Source organism: Stegodyphus dumicola, chromosome 8, assembly GCF_044657685.1.
Source record: "Stegodyphus dumicola isolate Sdum_Otavi_A_Nest chromosome 8, ASM4465768v1".
In the NCBI taxonomy this organism is placed as follows: Eukaryota; Metazoa; Arthropoda; class Arachnida; order Araneae; family Eresidae; genus Stegodyphus; species Stegodyphus dumicola.
The window spans coordinates 154021578-154042447 of record NC_140775.1 but is presented as its reverse complement, the minus strand read 5'-3'; the positions used below and the strand labels follow the sequence as shown (position 1 = coordinate 154042447).

Here is a 20870-nt window from a genome sequence, read left to right as displayed (position 1 = left end):
GTCTACAGAATTAAAGAGAAAGGTATTAGCACAAAAAACAGAGCAACTTAAACAACTTACATTGAAAGAAATGTTTAATAAGGTAAACAAATAAATATTAAGCTTTGTTTTTGTAAATTTTGATACCCTTTAGATCATAAATTGCAATTTCATATTTTTATAATTTTTACATGCTATCTTACTAAGTTTGAACTGATGATCTAATATCTAGAAAAATCCCAAATCCAGAAGTCGCGATGAGTCCGGATTTCGGACTTTGTACTGATATAATATTCCTAGCAATCCATAATCTTTATAAATAAAGACTGAGTGACATAATGTCCCCATTCAACAACATGCTAAATGTGTTTATATTTAAACTATTGTTAAGTTCATTCTCTTGCTGAGCTGCTACTGAATATTTAAAAGTACATGCTGTTAAAATGAAACAATCTACATTAACATATTAAAAACTACGCTTAGTACTCAAGTGCAGGAAGAAGGTAAGAACTTTTGCAAATGGCTTGTCTGCTTTATCTGATAGAATCTGAATAAATGGTTCAATCAAGTTCACATTCTTTTACTGTTTCATGCACGTCTTCACATAGGATTAATGCACTTTTGAGGATCAATGTCCAGTTTGTAAGAAAAATTACTACTTCAACATGCTCTTGTAGCAATTTCTTAAGCTTCTCTAATTTTTCGCCCAGGTTTGTTAATGATTTTAGCCTGTTCAACTATCAATCTTAAATGTTTCAATGATTATTTTACCAGAGATACAGTGTTTCCATTGCTCTATGTATAACAAAGAATTTGTAAATTTTTTAATGCTTGACAATTCTTATTGATAGTAATAAATATAACACACAGAAACAAAAAGTTCATAGCTAATACTGATCTCAGGGTATATAAGCCACGTCTCGTTATCACAAAATTAATAAATGAAATAAAGTGAACCAAAAAAAAAATCAAAGGATACATACAAGATACTAAATGCACAGTGGAGATGTTGCTACAATAAGCTATATAGTGCATCTTGCAAAATTACTGAATAACCAGATATAAAACACTTTAGTAATATTATGCCTGATCTGTGCTAAATTACATCATGACTTTTCAAAAGATTAAAACACACTAAGAAGATTATCCAGCAAAATCTTTAATATGTAAGACATTTTTACCCTCAAGCAAATATGGACAAAAGCTTGCTATACTATGCTCCACTTTCAGGCAAGAAAATAAATCAACATCATTTTACACATGAATTTCATGCTCAAATTTCAAAAGCAATCAATCCTGATGTTACAGCAACTACCATTAATGTAAAATCTTTGTTTCCATCTGCAGCATTTGGGACTCCTTTCAAGTTCGAATGATTTTATTGAAATTCTTGACTGAAAAATACAGAACTACATCTAAATTTATCACTAACATCTACAAAGCCTTGCATTTCATCGACAACTTTATAGTGTTTAAAGTCAACAACTAGGCCTAAATCAGCAAAGACATCTTACATAAATACCAACGTTACCTATTTTTACTTCCTTGTATGAAGTAAAGGAAGTATTGTAATTGTGAAAATTTTCAGATATCATTATATCACTGAAAATATCCATTTTTACAGCTACCAAATGCAATACAACGTTGTTTTTGCATGACAACTGCACGTAATGAGAGAATAAAGGACTCATTTTCCTAAGTGGGTTGCAAAAGGAATTTAAAATGGATTCAAAAGATATTTTTTCGTGATGCCTGTATGTAAGTATGTGTCTCACATAACTCAAAAATGAGTAGCCTCAGAACTTTGAAATTTTGTATAAGACTGTTATAACATGTATTTCTGCACCTCCCTTTTTGGTTGCACTCGGCTGCACGAAAAGTATATATATATGTAAGATCTAACAAAAAACAATGGCGGCTTTAAAAGATAACTGATGACCTCAAAATTAACATTTTAAATTTGGTGCTCTCCCCTTGAATTCATCTGTTCACCCAAATTCGAGATTTTTCTACATTATGTAATGCTACTAACAGACCAATCATAGATTAACTGTACTTGGACTTCAAACTTGATATAAATACTCCTGGCAGCTGATTATATCACTTCTTCTGCTTGCTTCTACCTTGCTTTGGTTTGCTTCCCCGTCGAAATTGCCTGCATCTTAATTTTAAGAATCAATGCGCATCGCAATTTATCGTATTTTATTACGATTCAATCATAGAAATGTCTCGGATTTCATTATGATTGGATAAACATCTATGGAGATGAAGTTTTATGCATTAAAATAGACTCGTAAAGAAATAAAATTTGTCAAGTTCATGTTTTGTTGTCTTCATCTGTAAGCCTTTACTCTCAGCCACGACAACTGCAAGCTGAGTTCTCTTCTATGTTCCCAGAATTATTACATATAAATAAAGTTGACAGAATTCAAACCTGTGTAACAATTTAAAACTTGTTTAAGTGCAGCTAAGCCTAATTTTTTTTTTTTTTTTTTTCTACTATAGCAGCCATATTTTTTTACATTTGAAACTTAGCAGAATGGTGAATTAAGTCAGTTTCTGCATCTTCAGTGTCTTCAGTTGAACTAAGAGTAGACTTTGAGTTTTGTGCACCGAAAAATTTGCTTTTTTGCCCACTGGCCAAATTGTTTGCTTTTACAAAGAAACTGTAATTTCAACTGTAAGAATTTGTTTTTAAAAATATTTGATGTTTTATTTTTTTTTCAATATTTTTCCATTTTTAATGAAGATATTTTGAAGTTTTATGCATTTTTGCCTTACTGCGAAGTGAGAACTGAATTAATTGAATGAGTGAGTGAGTGAGTTTTTTGGCGCAAAAACCAAAGATGATTATGATGCGCCAAACAAAAGGTGCGATGACCTAATTTAATAAAATCAAATACTTATGCATGTACCAAATCCAGAGGATGAAGTCTTATAAAAAAACCTGGTAAAAACACACATTAAAATACAATACACAATCTGCTGAACAGATTACATTAAGTAATAAAAACCAGTCTCTTTTAAATAATAAAATAAATTACAATTGACCTCTCTTCCGATTAAACGGTCGAGAGGTAAGTCGAGAGCTATTAAAATATTTCTGACAAAGACTATTAAAACAGGGACACTCAATTAAAATATGACTATAGATAGGCAAACATTACAATTTGAACAAACAGGCTCATTCTCAGCTTTTAAAAGGTACTTATGTGTCACTCTAGTGTGACTAATTCTAAGGCGAGTCAAAGAACTCCCTCCTTTTAATTTCTAGTTAATTCCCAATGCTCAATTCTAGGCTTTACATGTCTTAACTTGTTTTGAAGCTGAACATCCCAAAGTTCTGCCATTTTTTTCGGATCTTCTCTTTCACAACACAACAGATGTCTCCAAAAGGGATGAGGCGACTGGACAGTTCAACAGCACATTTTGCTGTGATATCTGCCAGCTCATTGCCTTTTATTCCCACATGTCCGGGAACCCAGCAGTACAGGATTTCATATCCACGACTCGTTAAGTATATATGTAACTTGAGAACATTCACTATTACTGGATTTTGAGTATTAGAAAAAGAGGTGTTCCGAGATAACACATAATAGTGAATATATGCTATAGTGCGCTTAAATCATAGATCCTAATGATTTAAGTGCACTACAGGAGGCTGTATAAACTATAAACTTTCTGTGGCAGAGCCTTGAGATGTACAAAAGACTATAATATATCGCAGTTAGTTCAGATGTTAAGACAGAGAAAGCATGGTGCAAGCGTTTGCCCTCCATGTGATCTTCAATTACAAATGCCATCCCGACATGATCTTTTGACTTGGATCCATCTGTATATACTGGAAGATAACTGCTATATTTGTGCCTGTGCTAAGCAGAGTTGTCTGTAAATGATCTCGTTAGTGCTTGCTTTCACATGATGCTTGAAAACATCAAGAAGCTGAATTGGTGCATTTTCCCCAAGGCAGGATTTCAAAATTCTGTACTGCTTGGGGGCGTATATCAGAGAGGGAAAGTTCCTCAATGACAGGGCGAACTCTTAAAAGAAAGGTAGGAACACAGGATGGACATGTTTCAAATAAAGTGTTACACACATTAGCAAGTAAGCACAGTTTATTGGGATGTTCAGGTGGCGATAGAATATTAAAATATTGCAAAAGGGACAATTGCTCACGCCTCAGATAAAGTGATGGTTCATTAAAAGCTCCTGAACAAATCCACAGAGCTTGATGGTGAACAGGATCCAGTTTTAACAATACTGATGACCGAGCAGATCCGTAAATAACTGAGCCATAGTCCAGTCTAGAGCAGACAAGTGCTCTGTAAATGCGAAGCATTGAGCAGCACTTTGCACCCCAGGAGGTGTTCACCAACACTCTTAAAATATTTAGTGTTTTTAAACACTTTGTTCTCAGGTTTAAAACTTGAGAAAGGAAAGTTAATTTTCGGTCGAACGTCACTCCTAAAAATTTTACTTCGGGTGCAACTGGAATAATTGTACCATTCAGATATAACTCAGGCTCAGGATGGAGACCTCGCTTCCTACAAAAGTGCACTAACAATGTTTTCTGTTTCGAAAATGTAAATCCCTGTTTGTCTGACCATTCTAGGATCTTATTCAGAGCCATCTGCAATTGCCTCTTTACGTATCTCATGTCTGCCCCTCGATAGCTAATCTGTAGATCATCAACATATAGAGATCCCAAGATGGTGAAAGGAAGTTCTTTTAGTACAGAGTTTATTTTTAAACTAAACAGGGTTACACTAAGCACACAGCCTTGAGGCACACCCTCTTCCTGTTCAAAAACATCCGACAAAACAGAGCCAATCCTTACTTAAAAAGTTCTAGTGTTCAAGAAATTCTGAATGAAAATTGGTAGGTTGCAGTGCAAGCCACTCTTGTGAAGATCCCGTAGTATACCGTATCTCCATGCCTTATTGTAAGCTTTCTCAATGTCAAAGAATATTGAGACAAGGTGACTTCTTCTGACAAAGGCTTTTCAAATAGATGTCTCTAAAAGAAGCATATTATTTACGGTCGTTCTCCCCTTTCGAAAACCGCTTTGATAAGGCGATATAATATTATTCTTTTCCAAGAAGTAGACTAGGCGGCTGTTTACCATCTTTTCAAACAGTTTGCAAACACAACAGGTAAGGGCAATTGGCCGATAGTTCGAGGGATTTCTCGGGTATTTCCCTGGCTTAACAATAGGAATGACAACAGCTCTCCTCCATACACTGGGGAACGTACGCTCCTTCCACACCCTATTGTAAAGAGTGAGAAGGGCAGTCAGTGACTTATAGGACAGATGCTTCAGCATCTCATAATACACGCCATCCAGACCAGGACAAGACCTATGAGTCTGCAACAAAGCTCTCTTTATCTGTAGCACAGAAAAGTCTCTATTATAAGGCTCAAAGTTGGAAGAGTTGAAAGCGATGGGATTTCTCTCAGAGCGCTGCTTGATAGAAAGAAATGCAGGTGACTAATTTCTGCTGGAAGAAACTGCAGCAAATGTCTCACCAATAGTATTCGCAATTTCTTCTATGGAGCTAATCACTCGGCCATCTTTTTCCAGAAAGGAAAGTGGTCTTTATATGTTCCGCATGCTTTTTTAACTCTTTCCCAAACCCATTTACTAGGCGTAGGGGATGTTATTGATGACACATATGAAATCCAGGAATCCCTCTGGCTCTGCCTTCTTACTTTTCGTGCATTCGCTTTGGCTTTTTTAAATGCTACGAGGTTTCGCAGAGTAGGATATTTATGAAAAAAGTTCCATGCTTTTTTCTGTTTTTTCCGTGCTTCATGACAGTCACGATTCCACCATGGTTTCGTATATTTTAGTATTTTTCCTGATGTTCTAGGAATGGAAAGCACAGCTGCCTGAATAAACGGCTTCAACAGCATCATCAACATGCACATCTTCTACCATTTCGTCTGTCAGCTCTGCAAAGGAAAAGAAGAGTTCCCAGTTTGCCCTGTTCAGTATAAACCGAGGGAGTCTCGACATGGGGTTTTCTCCTCTTTGTGCAAGAGACACAAAAATGGGATAATGATCGCTGTTGTAAAGATCATTTCCGACATTAAAAGTGCAAAATGGCAACAGAGATGGTGAACAGATGGCAAGGTCTAGAGCGTGGAATGTCCTTGAAAGCTCATGGAAGTAAGTATCGTGCCCATTATTCAGGAGACAAAGGCTATGATCTTCGATCATCTGCTCTATTTGTCTTCCTCGGCAATTTGTATCTTTACTGCCCCGGAGCAGACTATGGCCGTTAAAATCTCCTATTATTATAAAGGGCTCAGGCAGCTGCTCTATAAGACCATTTAAATCTTGCTGATCAATGTGCTCATTTGGAGGCAAATACAGAGAAACAAATGAAACAATAATATCAAAATTCGTTTGAGTAGCGACAACTTGGAGGGATGTCGTCAAAGAAAGTACATTTGATGTATAATCCAGTGAGGTGAGGAGACCTATGCCTCCACTGGCACGCTCACCTGCAAGGTTATCCTTCCTGACAAAAGAAGACCTCCAAAGTTTTGCATGTTGTTCTGGTTTCAGATTTGTTTCCTGTATTGCTAAGCACACAGGATGATACGCATTTATTATAGCTTTGATGTCAAGCAAATTTCGGTGGAAACCGCGACAGTTCCATGAGACGAGGGTGGCCATTAGGATTGGTTCTTTTTCTGTGCTGTTGTTTAGTTTTTTGTGGAAGTAGATGCCTGGGAACTTCTAGACCCTCTTTTACTTCCATACTGTCTGAATCCGCAGATTCAGAAATCATTTCATCAATAGAGCCATTGCTGAGACTTCTATTTTTATTTAATATTTTTTGTGTGTCCGTTTTGGGTTTACTTTGAATGACTGTTTCTTTTTTTTTTATTTTTTATTAAATGAGTTGGATTTCCCTTTTTCTTGTTGGATGTAGTCGGTTGGGTTTTATTTGGTACAGTCTGTGTGCCTATTGATGTTTGGGTGGCAATGGTACGTGTTGTTTTAACGGCACTGGCATATGATTTGTTTGATTGGAGCTGTGTGCTTTGAACTAGTTTTCTGGCTTCAGCATACGAGATGTTCCTGGTAACTTTTGCAGTCTGCACTTCCTTTTCTGATTTCCATTTTGGGCACAGGCGTGAAAATGCTGAGTGCTCACCCTTACAATTTATACACAAAGACGCAGCAGTACAATTTTCAGAATCGTGGCCAATCTGTGAGCATCGAACGCATGTGAGGCTGCCACGACAAGGCAGCCTTAGAATGGCCGAAACGCTGGCATTGAAAGCATCGCATAGAGTTTGGAATATAAGGTCTTACAGGACAATTTAAGTATCCCGCCTTAATATTCTTGGGCAGATCAGGCGTGTTGAAGGTAAGGATCACGTGTTTCGTATCGATCAACTTACCTTCTTTACACATCTTGATCCGCCTAGCACCACAGACATTTTGGTCAGCTAACTCGGAGATGAACTCTTCTTCTGAGACACACAGAAGGTCGATCTCCGAGATAACACCTCTACAAGAATTAAGTGTTTTGTGCGCTGACACAGTCATAGATATTTCTCCAAGTTTGGTTTGTCGAGAAAGAGAAGCAGATTGGGTGGTCGATATGGTATCAATAAACAGGTCTCTTGATCGCAGAAGCTTTATGTTCCTTGGCTCACCTATACATGAATGCATACATTTGCTTACGAGAAAAGGAGACATCTTTTGCAGTTCACCAGAAGGACTAAAGACAACAAGGAAGCGTGAATTTTCAGTAGTTTCCTTGGCATTTGCTTTGGTACGGATCTTCTTGGGAATGGTTTTGTTAACAATTTCAACATCTTTGGCATTTGCATCAATACGGATCTTCTTGTTGATGGATTTGTCGACAATTTCGATATGTTGGTTGGTTTCATTTGACTCGGTTTTTTTAAGGATAAAGAGAGAAGCCATGATTGAAAGAGAAAAAATTCGGGTCTGATGGCCCCGCCCACCACGGAACCCAACAAGGGAACACAGATTCCTGTGTTAGGGCTAGACGGACTAACACGCAAACTGAAGCCCCACAGTCGGCTTTCTCGAAAGCAGGTACTCTCGAGAGCTTATCCCCAAGCCACTGACCACAAGGACTAGTGACCAGCCGATTGACACCAGTGAAGACGACTAAGGTGCCTCCCGTTTAGCTGAGGCAGAGGCCAAAGCGGTGTGTTGGGAACAGTACCTCGCCCCTCAACTACCAGGACCCTCCTTTCCAGCAACACAGGTCTCCACGCACGGCAAACACGTGGGCAGTTTTCTCACCACTCGAAAACTAGAGACAAGGGCTGTTCCAGTCTCTCGTGACAAGCCCCAAACTCCGAAGAGAGAAACCACAAGGGAGAAGGGAACGGAAAAAGTTTCAGCCAAGAGGATAGATCACTGGGGCTCCAGGATCGTGACACCCGTCTCACCAAGAAGATGATCCCCTGAAGGGCTAGGGTACCTCGGGATTGCCACACCCGTACTCACAAAAGTGAGCCCCTGAGGTCAAATTAATTGAATGAGAAATCTATCTCTAATGAGATATGTTTAAATGAAGTGCAGCAAAAAAATTCGTATAATTTAATATTCTGTACAAGGAAGTCATGTTGCGTACACATCAGATTTTTTGAGTGAAATTTACATGCATTATGCAAAAAGTTTTTACTAAGTTCCCAAAAACATTAAAAAAAAAAGAGAGAGAGGGAGAGAGACATTGATGAAAAAATACATCTTTGTCCTATGGAAATATCCAGACAATGGACTTAAGTACGTTTCTCATTTATTTCAGAAAACTTTCCTAATTTGCAGTTTATGATTAAAAAAGACGTTAATAATATTATTTAATTCCTGTATCTTCTGATTTTAGGAACCACCGATATTTTTCCTACTATTGGTAGTATAAATCGGCTGACATCCTAGAAATAGTCCCATATGAGCCTTTGACATTCTATCCACATAAATCAGCTGGTAGTAGTTGATTTAATTACTTTTATTTAAGACATTTAACAGAATTCTGTTCTAAACCTGTGCTGCACCAAAATGAATGAAAGTACATCATGCATATTGCAACAAACAATATATACCCAGTTGCCTTTGTTGGAAAATTTAGCAATAAAATCATAACTTATAAAATGTAAAGTTGTTACCGATATAAGAACCAGTGGAAAGCATATTAATTAATTTTTATGAGTGGATACTTGAATTCTGTTAATGAGCTTACGATAGGTCACACTTGTTAAACTAGCTATAATCCGAATCTGTCTGAGAACTACTGAAAATAGACTAATCAAACACAAGCACAACATATACATCAGATGTGTACATTTCCTTATTTGCAATGAAAATAAAAACATGAAAACTTGGTTCATCATTTTGACATCTACAAAATTCTCAATCAAAATTTTCAAGCATAAGAAAGATATTTTTCTGCCAATCAATAAAAAAAGAAAATGGTAATCTTTAGAAAAATGCTACTTGAAATACATGAACTTAGTAACTGAATAGTACAAAGCTTAAATCAACAAAAAACCTCCGCACGAAAGCTATCTTTAAGAGACGTTTTAATAACTGCCACAAGACCATGTTCCAATAGTGATCTTTCTTTAAATCTCCCAAACATGCAAATGTTGATCCTCAAAATTACAGTAATCTTACAAAGAAACTCTGCGTGAGACAGTAATAAAAAAAGGGGGAACTTGATCAAGCCATTCATTCAGATTCTGGCTGACAAAGCAGATGAGCCCTCTAAAGGTCTTACCTATATAATATTTAAACATGGGTTTTAGTTTATTTACCTAGATTGTTTTGCTCAAAGAGGCTAAGCATTTTGAGCCTAACAAAAATATTAATCACTATTTAGAAGCTGATCCACTATATATCCCAAAGATAAATATGTTAATCTGAAGTATTGTACAGTTGTTGCTTTTTTCCCCTCTAGCAGCTCAGCAAAATAACAGCATACTAACAATTTATTGCTCAGATTCAAACTGTTAATACTTAGAAAAATACACACTAAAGAAATTTCATGATAAAAATAATCCTTTAACATTATATAAACTTCATAAAAAAAGGCAGTATTTATTTTAAAACATGAACTTAGCGAATAAAATTAAACCCTATTTATATCTCTGAATTTCATATTTTAAATCCATATTTCGAATAAACTTCTAGTATATACTGTTTGGGGGAAAAAAACCCAATATCAAGAAAAAATTACTGCACTCATGAAATTTCGGCAATGCATTTGTCTAAGTAACATATTTAATTGATTAAATTTCCAAGATCTCAGGTTAATGAAAGTGCAAGAATACCAATGTCATTTCAAATGTGAAATGCTGATACATTATCACCAGTGTAACCACTAGAATTTTGAATGCAAGCATGCAAACATGCATGCATTGTGCTGCACAGGTACTAGATGTCAGTTTGAGGGACGGAGTTCTATTGCACTTGGACGGTTAAACGAGGGACGATTAATGCTGAAGTTGTCATCATAAAATGATGTCCCATGCATGCTCGACTGGAGCAAGATCTGGTGATCTAGCAGGCCAAGGTAACATGTAAACACTCTGTAGAGCAGGGATGTCAAACTCATAGGTACACTTGGGCCAAACAAACAAGGTTTAACTTTAGGCGGGCCGCAAAAAACTTTAGGCGGCTCGCACCGATAAGTGCTACCAAACATGGAAATAATTTCATATGCGAATTTTCGAGTATTTTCAAACCTGGCTGGTAAATATTTGTAAAATTCAGGCACGCCCACTTCAATGAATTTTGCTTTCAAATTTGAGTTGCATTGAATCTCGATCACCTCCATTTGCATATGGCTGGGTACTGAGTCAATACTTATTGAGAAAATCGAAGAAAACAAAAAAAATTTGTCTTCGAGGGAACTAAAATCATTAAACCTCGTTTCAAATTCAGTTGTTAAATTTGCAATTTTTTCTGCGTATTTTTGATACGAACAAGTATCATCTAAACTTGATTTGTTCATGCTGCACGTCAGGAAGTGCGTCAAATCTTCATTTTTAAGTTGTTTTTCCCAAAGAACTAGTTGACATATGAATGCTTTAATTATGTCAAACATGTTCGTAATGATATGATCTTTTCCTTGTAACGATAAATTTAAATCGGTTAAGTGTTTGGTTATATCAACCAGGAAAGATAAATCTTGTATCCATATTGGATTGTAAAACAAACTTACGTCTTGATTTTTCGTTTTTAAAAACTGACATATTTCTTCTTTCAAATCCCAGAATTGTTTGAGAATCTTGGAGCAAGATAACCAACATACCTCTGTATAGTAGGACAAACCCGAATATTCACTATCTAATTCACTTAAGAAAGCAGTGAATTGACGCTAATTTAAACCTCGAGATCTTATAAAATTTATAACTTTTTTTATATAGTCAAAAGTCATTAATTCGGACACCCATAATCCAGAATGATCTATAATCCGGACCTCAAAGCTAAAACCTTTCTGTGCATGCGCCGCATTGACGCATGAGCATAGGCGTTTTACTCGTGCGCCCAAGACATTTACGACTGCGCATATGCGTCTGCGCAAATGCAGAATACGTTTTCGCGTGCGCGTTTAATGTATAACGGACGGTATAAGCTAAAATTATCTAATTATCTATTTCAGTTAATGTTGATGATTGCGTTGTTCCTTAATCTTCGAATTGGATCCGGCTTATAGAGCAATTTTCTAAAGTAAGCTTGAACTTTCGATTATGTCAAATAGAATTTCCGATGCTGGAGCTCCCAAAGGATCTAGAAAACGAAAGTATGTTTCGATGTCCATCAAACAAAAAACGAAATGCTACAAAAAATGGATAAAGGCATATTCTTTGTTTATCTAACCGTTCCGAAATCTGTTTATCAATTTCACGCTGCTCTGCGCGGGGGTGGGACGTTGCCGAGCAATGAACTGGAAGTTGATTTGTCAACACTATCGTTATCTTCAGGGCAGATGTTTTTATTTTATTCGGCTTATAATTCCTTACTAAATGTAGTATTTAATTTCGATGTACTTCGTCTCTGATATGATTTAAATCAAATTCCTCGTCATTATAAATATCACGAATACAAATCAAATAGTTTTCTGGTTGCAATTTTCTAATTTCGGCTATGTGTAAGGTATGCTTTACGCATCCGCGTGTTAAAAGAAATGTTTAATAAAGTAAACAAATAAATATTAGGCTTCTTTTTTGGTAAATTTTGATACCCTTTAGATCATAATTGCTCATTATTTTATAAATTACGGTTTCATATTTTTAATTTTATAATTTCTGCATGCCATCTTACCAGATTTAAACTGATGATCTATAATCCGGAAAAATCGATAATCCGGAATCGCCGAAGTCCCGACGACTCCGGATTAAAGACTTTTGACTGTATATGACAAAACATTCTCCATATTTATTACTTTCATGCATAGAACTTCTTGATGTATAATACAATGCATATGATGAATGTTTGAACCGTGAATTTCACTAAGTTTTTTTCTTAGTAATGCTATGAAGCCCTTGTTTTTCCCAGTCATTGATGGGTGCCATCTGTAGCTACAGAATTTAATTTTGCAAAAGGTAGATTGTATTTCTGCAGAAGTCCAAAAACACAAGTAAATATATCTTCTCCTGTGGTAGTACCAGGCATCGGTATTAGTTCCAGTAATTTCTCAAAAATGTTAAAATTCTTGTCACAAGAACGACGGAACACTGCTAATTGAGCTTTGCCACTAATGTCCGTGCTCTCGTCACAGGCAATGGAGAAACTTTCGAAACTTGATGATTTTGCTTTGATCTGATCACTTAAATTCGCGGCTAAATCAGTAACTCTTTCCGCAACTGTATTTCGAGACAATTAAATTGATTGAAAAGCCTTTACATTTCCAGGACAAACAATTTCTCCAGCTTTCATTAGGCATTCTTTGATAAAATCACCGTCAGTAAAAGGCTTCGAATGTTTAGCTATCAACTCGGACAAGACGTAGCTTGCATGTACCGCCGCTTCACTTTCTTGCAATACTTTACTAAACATGGACTGTTGCTTTTTCACTCCTAACTTGAGCTCTTTCAACTTTTCTTCTCTCATTAATCCTTCGTAATTGTTATATTTCGATTTGTGTTGTTCATAATGACGTTTAATATTATATAACTTTGGTACATTAATAGTATTATTACATATCAAGCAGATTATTTTATCTTTTATTTCACAGCAAAAATATTCTAATTCCCATTTTACTTGGAATATTCTAGGTTCGTCAGCGATTTTTCGTTTAATTTTACTACCACTTGGTATTGATATAGACATACTGAATACAAAGGGCTGGAATAAACATGGTTAACGTTAAAAGTTAACAAAAATTTATTCTTTTCACAAGAGATAAATCAAAATGCTGAAATATTTCTTCAAAAATATTCTAACAATATCACAAAATGTCAAACGTTTAGCAAAAATCAATTCAAAACAGAGAAACTAATTCTATCTCACAGCGAAATCGCTACAAATCAATCACAGCATTAAGTAAACAAACAGTTCGCTAGAACTACAGCTACTACTAAGACGAGTTGTTTGTTCTCGGCTTTTATAAGCTTTATAATTAATTTCTCGAATATACTGGAAACATCTAGAAATATCTGGATTTTTGTGGATGGCAACAGCAATTACGAGATATTTATTTATTATGTATTAAATGCACGCGCTGTTCTATTTTTAACCTTCCAACACAGCTGTCTTTTCAAAAATCGTCTGCGTTGCTAAGGCAACATGAAGCAAATCTAATTACAATTCTAAATAAAAAAAAAAAAAAAACTAAATAAATAAATAACTATGAAATCTGTAACAATATGAATTAAGTAATAATTAATAATAAAGCAAAGTGCATGCACCAATATATCGTACAAAACTATGATTGGAAAACTGAGACCTTGAGTTCGGCCACATTCGGCTATCGGGTTATGTGTACAAGTTCTGAGTGCACGTGTCCCCCAAAAGCCGAAGGTAGCTGAACGCAAGCTACTCACACGCATTTGTAATTTAAGTAGTGTGTGTGTCAGCTCGCTGTGAGTAATCTAACAACACTGAAATTATCGTTAATTACTTAGCAGTAAACATTTCATTTTTTTCTTCGTCGATATGTTATTTTATTATTATATATTATTTTTTGCCAATATATCGGCCAGGCCGCAAAAATATTTGTTGTAGGCCGCGAGTTTGACATCCTTGCTGTAGAGCATGATGGGTTACAATAGCGGTACGAGCGTGACACCTGGAACCCCCCCTTGAATGCCGTTCACGAATGGCACCTGAACAAGTTGAATTACCAGGCTGATATACAAATTCACAGTCAGGGTGTGTGGGATAACCAAGAGAATGCTCCTGCTGTCATACAAAACTGCTCCTCAGTGATAATAACTCCAGGTGTAGGTCCAGTGTGTTTAGATCACAGACAGGTTGATTGCAGGCACTCACTTGGCCTCCTTCTAACCAATACAGAGCCATCATTGGCATCAAAGCAAACATCGTAAACAGCTGTGGTTTGGAGTTAATGGAATGCATGCTACGAGATGTCTGGTTCAGAGTTATCCTTTAAGTAACCGATTTGTAACAGTTTATTGTTCACTGTGGTGTTAACTGCAACACAAATTTCTGATGCAGATGCAGTACAATGCACCACAGCCATATGCTAAACATGATGGTCTTCCCTCTCACTAGTGCTATGTGGCCACCTGAAATCTGGTCTTCTTGAGACAATACCTTCCCTTGACAATTGCTGCTAATAATCTTGCTCAGTGGATACATTCTTACCAAGTCTTTCTGCAATATTGTGGAAAGAAAATCCACATTCTCGTAGCTCTATTACACAGCCTCGTTCAAATTCACTGAACTGTTTATAATGGCTTTTTCGTCTTCTTAAAAGCAATCTTGACTAACATCCACTCACAACATCAAATCTCAATGATAAATAATGCTCACGAACTTTACAGTGCATATTTAAAGCAAACCTGATTTGCATGTTCATAATGAAACTACTAGCGCCACACTTATGCACAAAATTTGAATAGGCATCATCTTTCAGATGTATAAACATGCCTACCAAGTTCCATTTATCTAGCACAACTCCTTCTTGTTGTTGGGATTTTTTTTTCCCATCAGTATATTCAAAGGAAATAACAATATACATAATAAACAAGAAAAGAAAATGATCAATGAATACAAACTTGATTATTTTAAACATAAGATGAAAGAGGCGACACAGTATCTTTTGGCTATCTTCTAATTCAAAACAAATATTAAATGTTTTAACACATGTAAGATTCTGCAAATGAAAAAAAAAAAAGTTTTACTACATACACATACATATTTATTTTATGAAAATGAATAAACTTTAAAAACTGAGGGATTAAAAAAATCTATGTACCTCTAAAAGATAAAAATAACGCTTGAAGGATGGATTTTGAGGATTTTCTAAACCTTTCATTTGATCCACAAAAAATTCAAATATATCCTGCAAATAAACATAGAACAGACTTTAGGAAACTTTAGATTCTTGGAACAAACTAAATATTTAATTTCAAATCTAAAATCTCATGATTATATATATATGTGTGTGTGTGTGTGTGAAACCTTAAGTTGAGTAATATCCTTATAAGGAGCTTCAGGAGCATACACACGAAATACATCAGCTATACAACACGCTACCAGAAGACGGACATCACGGCTGCGGTGTTCCAAAAATGTCTCAGAAGCCAGATGAAGAGCTAATGGTATATAAGCAGAATTATCATCATCCTGACTCATGTTCTGAAAAGCATGAGCACATTCCTAAAATAAATAAAACAATATCATATAACAGTTTTAATAATTTTGAAATAAAGAACTTAATAACCACCACCAATACTGATAATCAGAAACACAATGACACAGTAATTAGAAAATCTCATTAATATCAAAACACTGTTATAAAATAAGCAAAAAATTTTAGATTATTGAATTCGCTGTGTTGTGATACTTTAAGATATTGATAAGCTGAATAAAATAAAAGCATCTGCCCTGAAGATAAGTATAGTGCTGACAGATCAACTTCCAGTTAATTGCGCGCCGCGTCCCCCCCCCCCCACAGAGCAGCGTGAAATTGATAAACAGATTTCGGAATGATTAGAGAATCAAAGGATATGCCTTGATGGACATCGGAACATGCTTTTGCTTTGTAGATCCTTTGGTAGCTCCAGAATCAGAAATTCTTTTTGACATAATCGAAAGTTCAAGCTTATAACTGAAATAGATAATTAGATAATTTTAGCTTAGCTGCTTATACCGTCCGTTACACATTAAACGCGCATGCGTAGATCCATATGCGCAGAAAGTTTGTAGCTTTGAGGTCCGGATTATAGGTCATTCCAGATTATGGACGTCCAGATTAAAGATTTTTGACTGCATCAACATAAAATAAATGTAATACTTGTTGAAGTTTAAAAATTTACTAATAAAGAAACAAAAATGAAGTCAGGAATAAAATGGTTGCAAACTAGAAGATTTTGAGCAGTATAATTAGTTATTCAAAATTGCAAATACCCAACCAAAATCTTCCTCCTAGAACTGCAAGTTCTATGAGCAAAAAGCCAAATCTAAGCACACTGTTTAAACTGAAGGAATGTCATATCCAAGAATTTCATTCTTGCTTCCAGACGCCAATGATTATCAAGCAATAACTTTAATGGATACTCACTAAACTTGAATGCTAAGATAAACTAAACTGATGAGCCAAAACATTATAACCATCCCCATATTTTTCAATGAACACATCTGGATGACATGCAGGGCACATGACTAAGTGGTAATGGTATTTAACTGCTGTTGAAGTAGGTAAGGAATTATTCTTGCACTTTCTTTTGAAAGTGATGAGAAAGGCTGCTGATCTAAGCAAATTTGACAAACAGCAGATTGTCTCAGGCATCTGCCTTTTGTCAAATTGAATTGTCACAAGGCTGGAATTGCCAGAAGACTCGGAAGGAGTATCTCCGAAACTGCACGAATGGTAGGTTGTTCTTGATCTGCCGCTGTTAATATTTTTATTAAGTGGATAAACCATGGTGAAACCAGAAGTAGACTCCAAGGTGTTGGACATCCATAGGTCATCAAAGAAAAAGGACATCAGAGACTGTCTCACTTGGTACAGCAAAATCGTGCCAGACAGTGATTTTGCTGACAGCTCAATACAATGCAGGGTAACTGCAAGTATTAAGAACACACAGTTCAGCAGACACTGTTGGATATGGGACTGAGCAGCAGACATCCTACTCATATGCTTCTGTAGACGAAGTTTCATTGTCAACTACGCCTACAATGGGCCCAGGATTGGGGGAAGTTTTCACGAGTAGGTCTAGAACCCTTAGCTGTGATAGAACCAACAATGAAAGCTGCAGACTATTTGAACCTAATTGTGGATTGTTGCATCCTTACATGGCATCTGGCTTCCTAAATTGAAATTGAATCTTCCAGCAGGACAACGCCCCATGTCACAAGGCTCGAATTGTGTTGGAGTGGTTCGAGGAGCATAAGGATGAATTCCAATTAATGTCCTGGCCACCTAATTCACCAGATCTTATCCCAATAGAGGATATTTGGGATGTCATGGAGCGGCAACTCAGAGGTCAAACACCACCACCTTGGAATATGGAATATCTCAACTTTGCATGACCACTGCTTAGACATTTGGTACAGCCTGTCTCCAATCATCTACAAAGAACTTTCTGCATCCATGTCAAGGCAAGTTGCAGGTGTTTTACAGGCCAAAGGTCACACAATGCATTACTGACTTGGTGGTCATAATATTTTGGCTCTTCAGTGTATGCCTAACAGAACTATCTAAATGGATCAGAATTTCTGAAATAGTTCCACTGACTTAAACAAAATGATAACATGATTATTTTAGTCACTGCACTAAAGTAATAAAAATGAAAATTTGATAAAAATTATTTATGTTACGCTTGGCTTTACTAATAAAATATTACTTACATTCTCAAACAAAGCCATACGCATTACAGTCAAAAGTCGTTAATTCGGACACCCATAATCCGGAATGATCTATAATCCGGACCTCAAAGCTAAAACCTTTCTGCGCATGCGCCGCATTGACACATGTGCATAGGCGTTTACGCTTGCGCATAAGACCTTTATGACTGCACATATGCGTGTGTGCAAGTGCAGAATACGTTTTCGCGTGCGCGTTTAATGTATCACGGACGGTATAAGCTAAAATTATCTAATTATCTATTTCAGTTAATGTTGATGATTGCGTTGTTCCTTAATCTTCGAACTGGATCCGGCTTATTACTTTTTTCAGACTGTAAGAGCAATTTTATAAAACTAAACTTGAACTTTCAATTATGTCAAATAGAATTTCCGATACTGGAGCTACCAAAGGATCTACAAAGTGAAAGTATGTTTCGATGTCCATCAAATAAAAAGTGGAATTGCTGCCAAAAATGGATAAAGACATGAAGAAGGTGACAGAGAGGTTAGTGAAAACGAAAAAATTTCGATTGACAAGTTAGTCGGTATTCTCCGCACAGCAATTACGGGACTTGAACAGCGGAACTTTGTAACTGAACAAGAAATTGTCTGTTTATAGAATTAAAGAGAAAGTATTATCACATAAAACGAAGCAACTTAAACAACTTACATTGAAAGAAATGTTTAATAAAGTAAACAAATAAATATTAAGCTTTTTTTTTTTTTTTTTGTAAATTTTGATACTCTTTAGATCATAATTGTTCTTTATTTCATAAATTACGGTTTCATATTTTTAATTTTAGAATTTCTGCATGCCATCTTACGAGATTTAAACTGATGATCTATAATCCGGAATCGCCGAAGTCCTGACGAGTCCGGATTAACGACTTTTTACTGTTATCAGCAAATTTGAGAAAGCATTAAACAAAATTTTACGTCGTTTTGAAGTCCATAATCCGGACCTCAAAGCCACAAACTTACACATGCGCGTAATGCATTTACACATGCGCATAAAGCCAGTAAAGCGTTTACCCATGCGCACTTCCGATAGTGAAGAAAGTAACAGAGAACGTTATTGAAAAAGAAAAAATTTCGATTGTCAAATTAGTCCGTATTCTCGACACAGCAATTATAGGACTTGAACAGCGGAACTTTGTAACTGAACAAGAAATTATGTCTGTTTATGGAATTAAAGAGAATGTATTATCACATAAAAAACGAAGCAACTTAAACAACTTACATTGAAAGAAATGTTTAATAAAGTAAACAAATAAATATTAAGCCTTTTTTTTTGTAAATTTTGATACCCTTTAGATCATAATTGTCTTTATTTCATAAAGGACAGAAAATTACATTTTAAATTAATCATTTAAAATTTACGAAGTTGCATTTTATTGCACCCACTATGTATTGAAACAAACTGCAAAAGGAAAATGCATGTAACAAATTTCACTTAATTATAAATCAGAGTTAGCTAATCCTACGTTGAATGCATTTGTAAGATTAACACTGGTGTTTGACTATGAACAACCATTAAAAAAAGGCCTATATTTAAAGTTCTGTGAACTTCAATTTTAAATAATTCATTGAATATTATATTGACAATGAAAGGCAGTAAGATGGCATCGATACTCATCATTAATTATACGTTTATAATTAATTAATATAGGTAAGGAATCGCTAAATTATATTCTCATAACAACAATTTTTCGTGAAAACAAGAAAAATGAGCAGAGGGGCACCCAAAGAATGCTGTATATAGGCCCGAAGACTTGGTGTTAATAAGCAAAGCACCAGAAAGTTTTTAACAAGTATCGTTCAGTTTATGAAAATATGACTTATCAGTCTATATTTGTATGGAGAAACTCTTGGGTTGAATATAGTGCATTTAGCATATATTGTTAGCTAATAAGACAAAGATTTAGAATTTAAAATTCATGTTCTACTGAATGAGAAGTACTTTCAAACCATCTTGAAACTGAAAAATCATAATCTTATCCATAATTAAATTGCATACTACCTGTTTTGTGATACCTGACCAAAACAATATCCTTTTATCAACAACGTTTTGTTCAATACAATATCTGGCTTGAATTTGTATAATGATATTAATTACAGATTATGCATGATTATATTTTATTTCTTTCACTATATTGTTAACCTGCATCTCACAGATCATTATTCATCATCATTTCTTCTTGCCTAGCATTTTACTGTTCTACTGGATAAATTGCTTTTAAAATCACTCAAAAGAAATTAACTCTTTTAACTTACATACATATGACCAGATAATCTTTAATATTAAAGGCAGCAGTGATCCAATGCATAATAAATGATGCAACAGAATAACTTGCTTGAATTTCGCATAGAACAGAATTAATTTCAACTTTTAAAAACTGAGCTTTTCTCACAGTGTGATTAAAGGAATTTAATGATTTCTAAACATTCAAATTACAAGAGAGTGGGACATGTAATCGGACTCTGATCAGTCGCATTAAACTAAAAATATTTTTCACACACTCTCACACACGCAGCCCCCTCCCCCAAAAAGAGAAACAAAGAAACGAAAAAAAGGGGTGAAAAAAGATGCCTTTTTTCCTGACTTAAGATAGCCATTCAGTTAATTATGAATACTAATTACATTCTACTTCATATTTTTAAATATCTCAAGTTTCTTGCTTAGCTTAAAATAAAAATTTACATGTAAGCATGTAAACAGTTTGTAACATGGAAGATTTTACAGCAATCTGAAATGCTGGTAAGGCAAATCAAATGTCTTCAGACCCGATTTAGTAACACTAAATTTCAGTTTTTTTGTTTTTTTTTTTAATCTGTCTGTTTACTCTGGCAACAAGGC

At 35.4% G+C, this 20870-nt stretch overlaps 1 protein-coding gene across 3 annotated transcripts in view; it reads right to left on the bottom strand.

Annotated features, from left to right (window-relative positions):
- The window catches only part of LOC118182639 (sister chromatid cohesion protein PDS5 homolog A-like), a 138735-nt gene that overhangs the window by 110809 nt on the left and 7056 nt on the right, over positions 1-20870 (bottom strand). For all 3 annotated transcript variants that reach the window (XM_085822607.1, XM_085822609.1, XM_085822608.1), the window contains exons 3-5: positions 15626-15823; positions 15420-15506; positions 15220-15317 (exon numbers count right to left, since the gene is read on the bottom strand). In XM_085822607.1, the coding sequence (XP_085678733.1) occupies positions 15220-15317; positions 15420-15506; positions 15626-15823 (383 nt within the window). The remainder of the gene's footprint in view (positions 1-15219; positions 15318-15419; positions 15507-15625; positions 15824-20870) is intronic.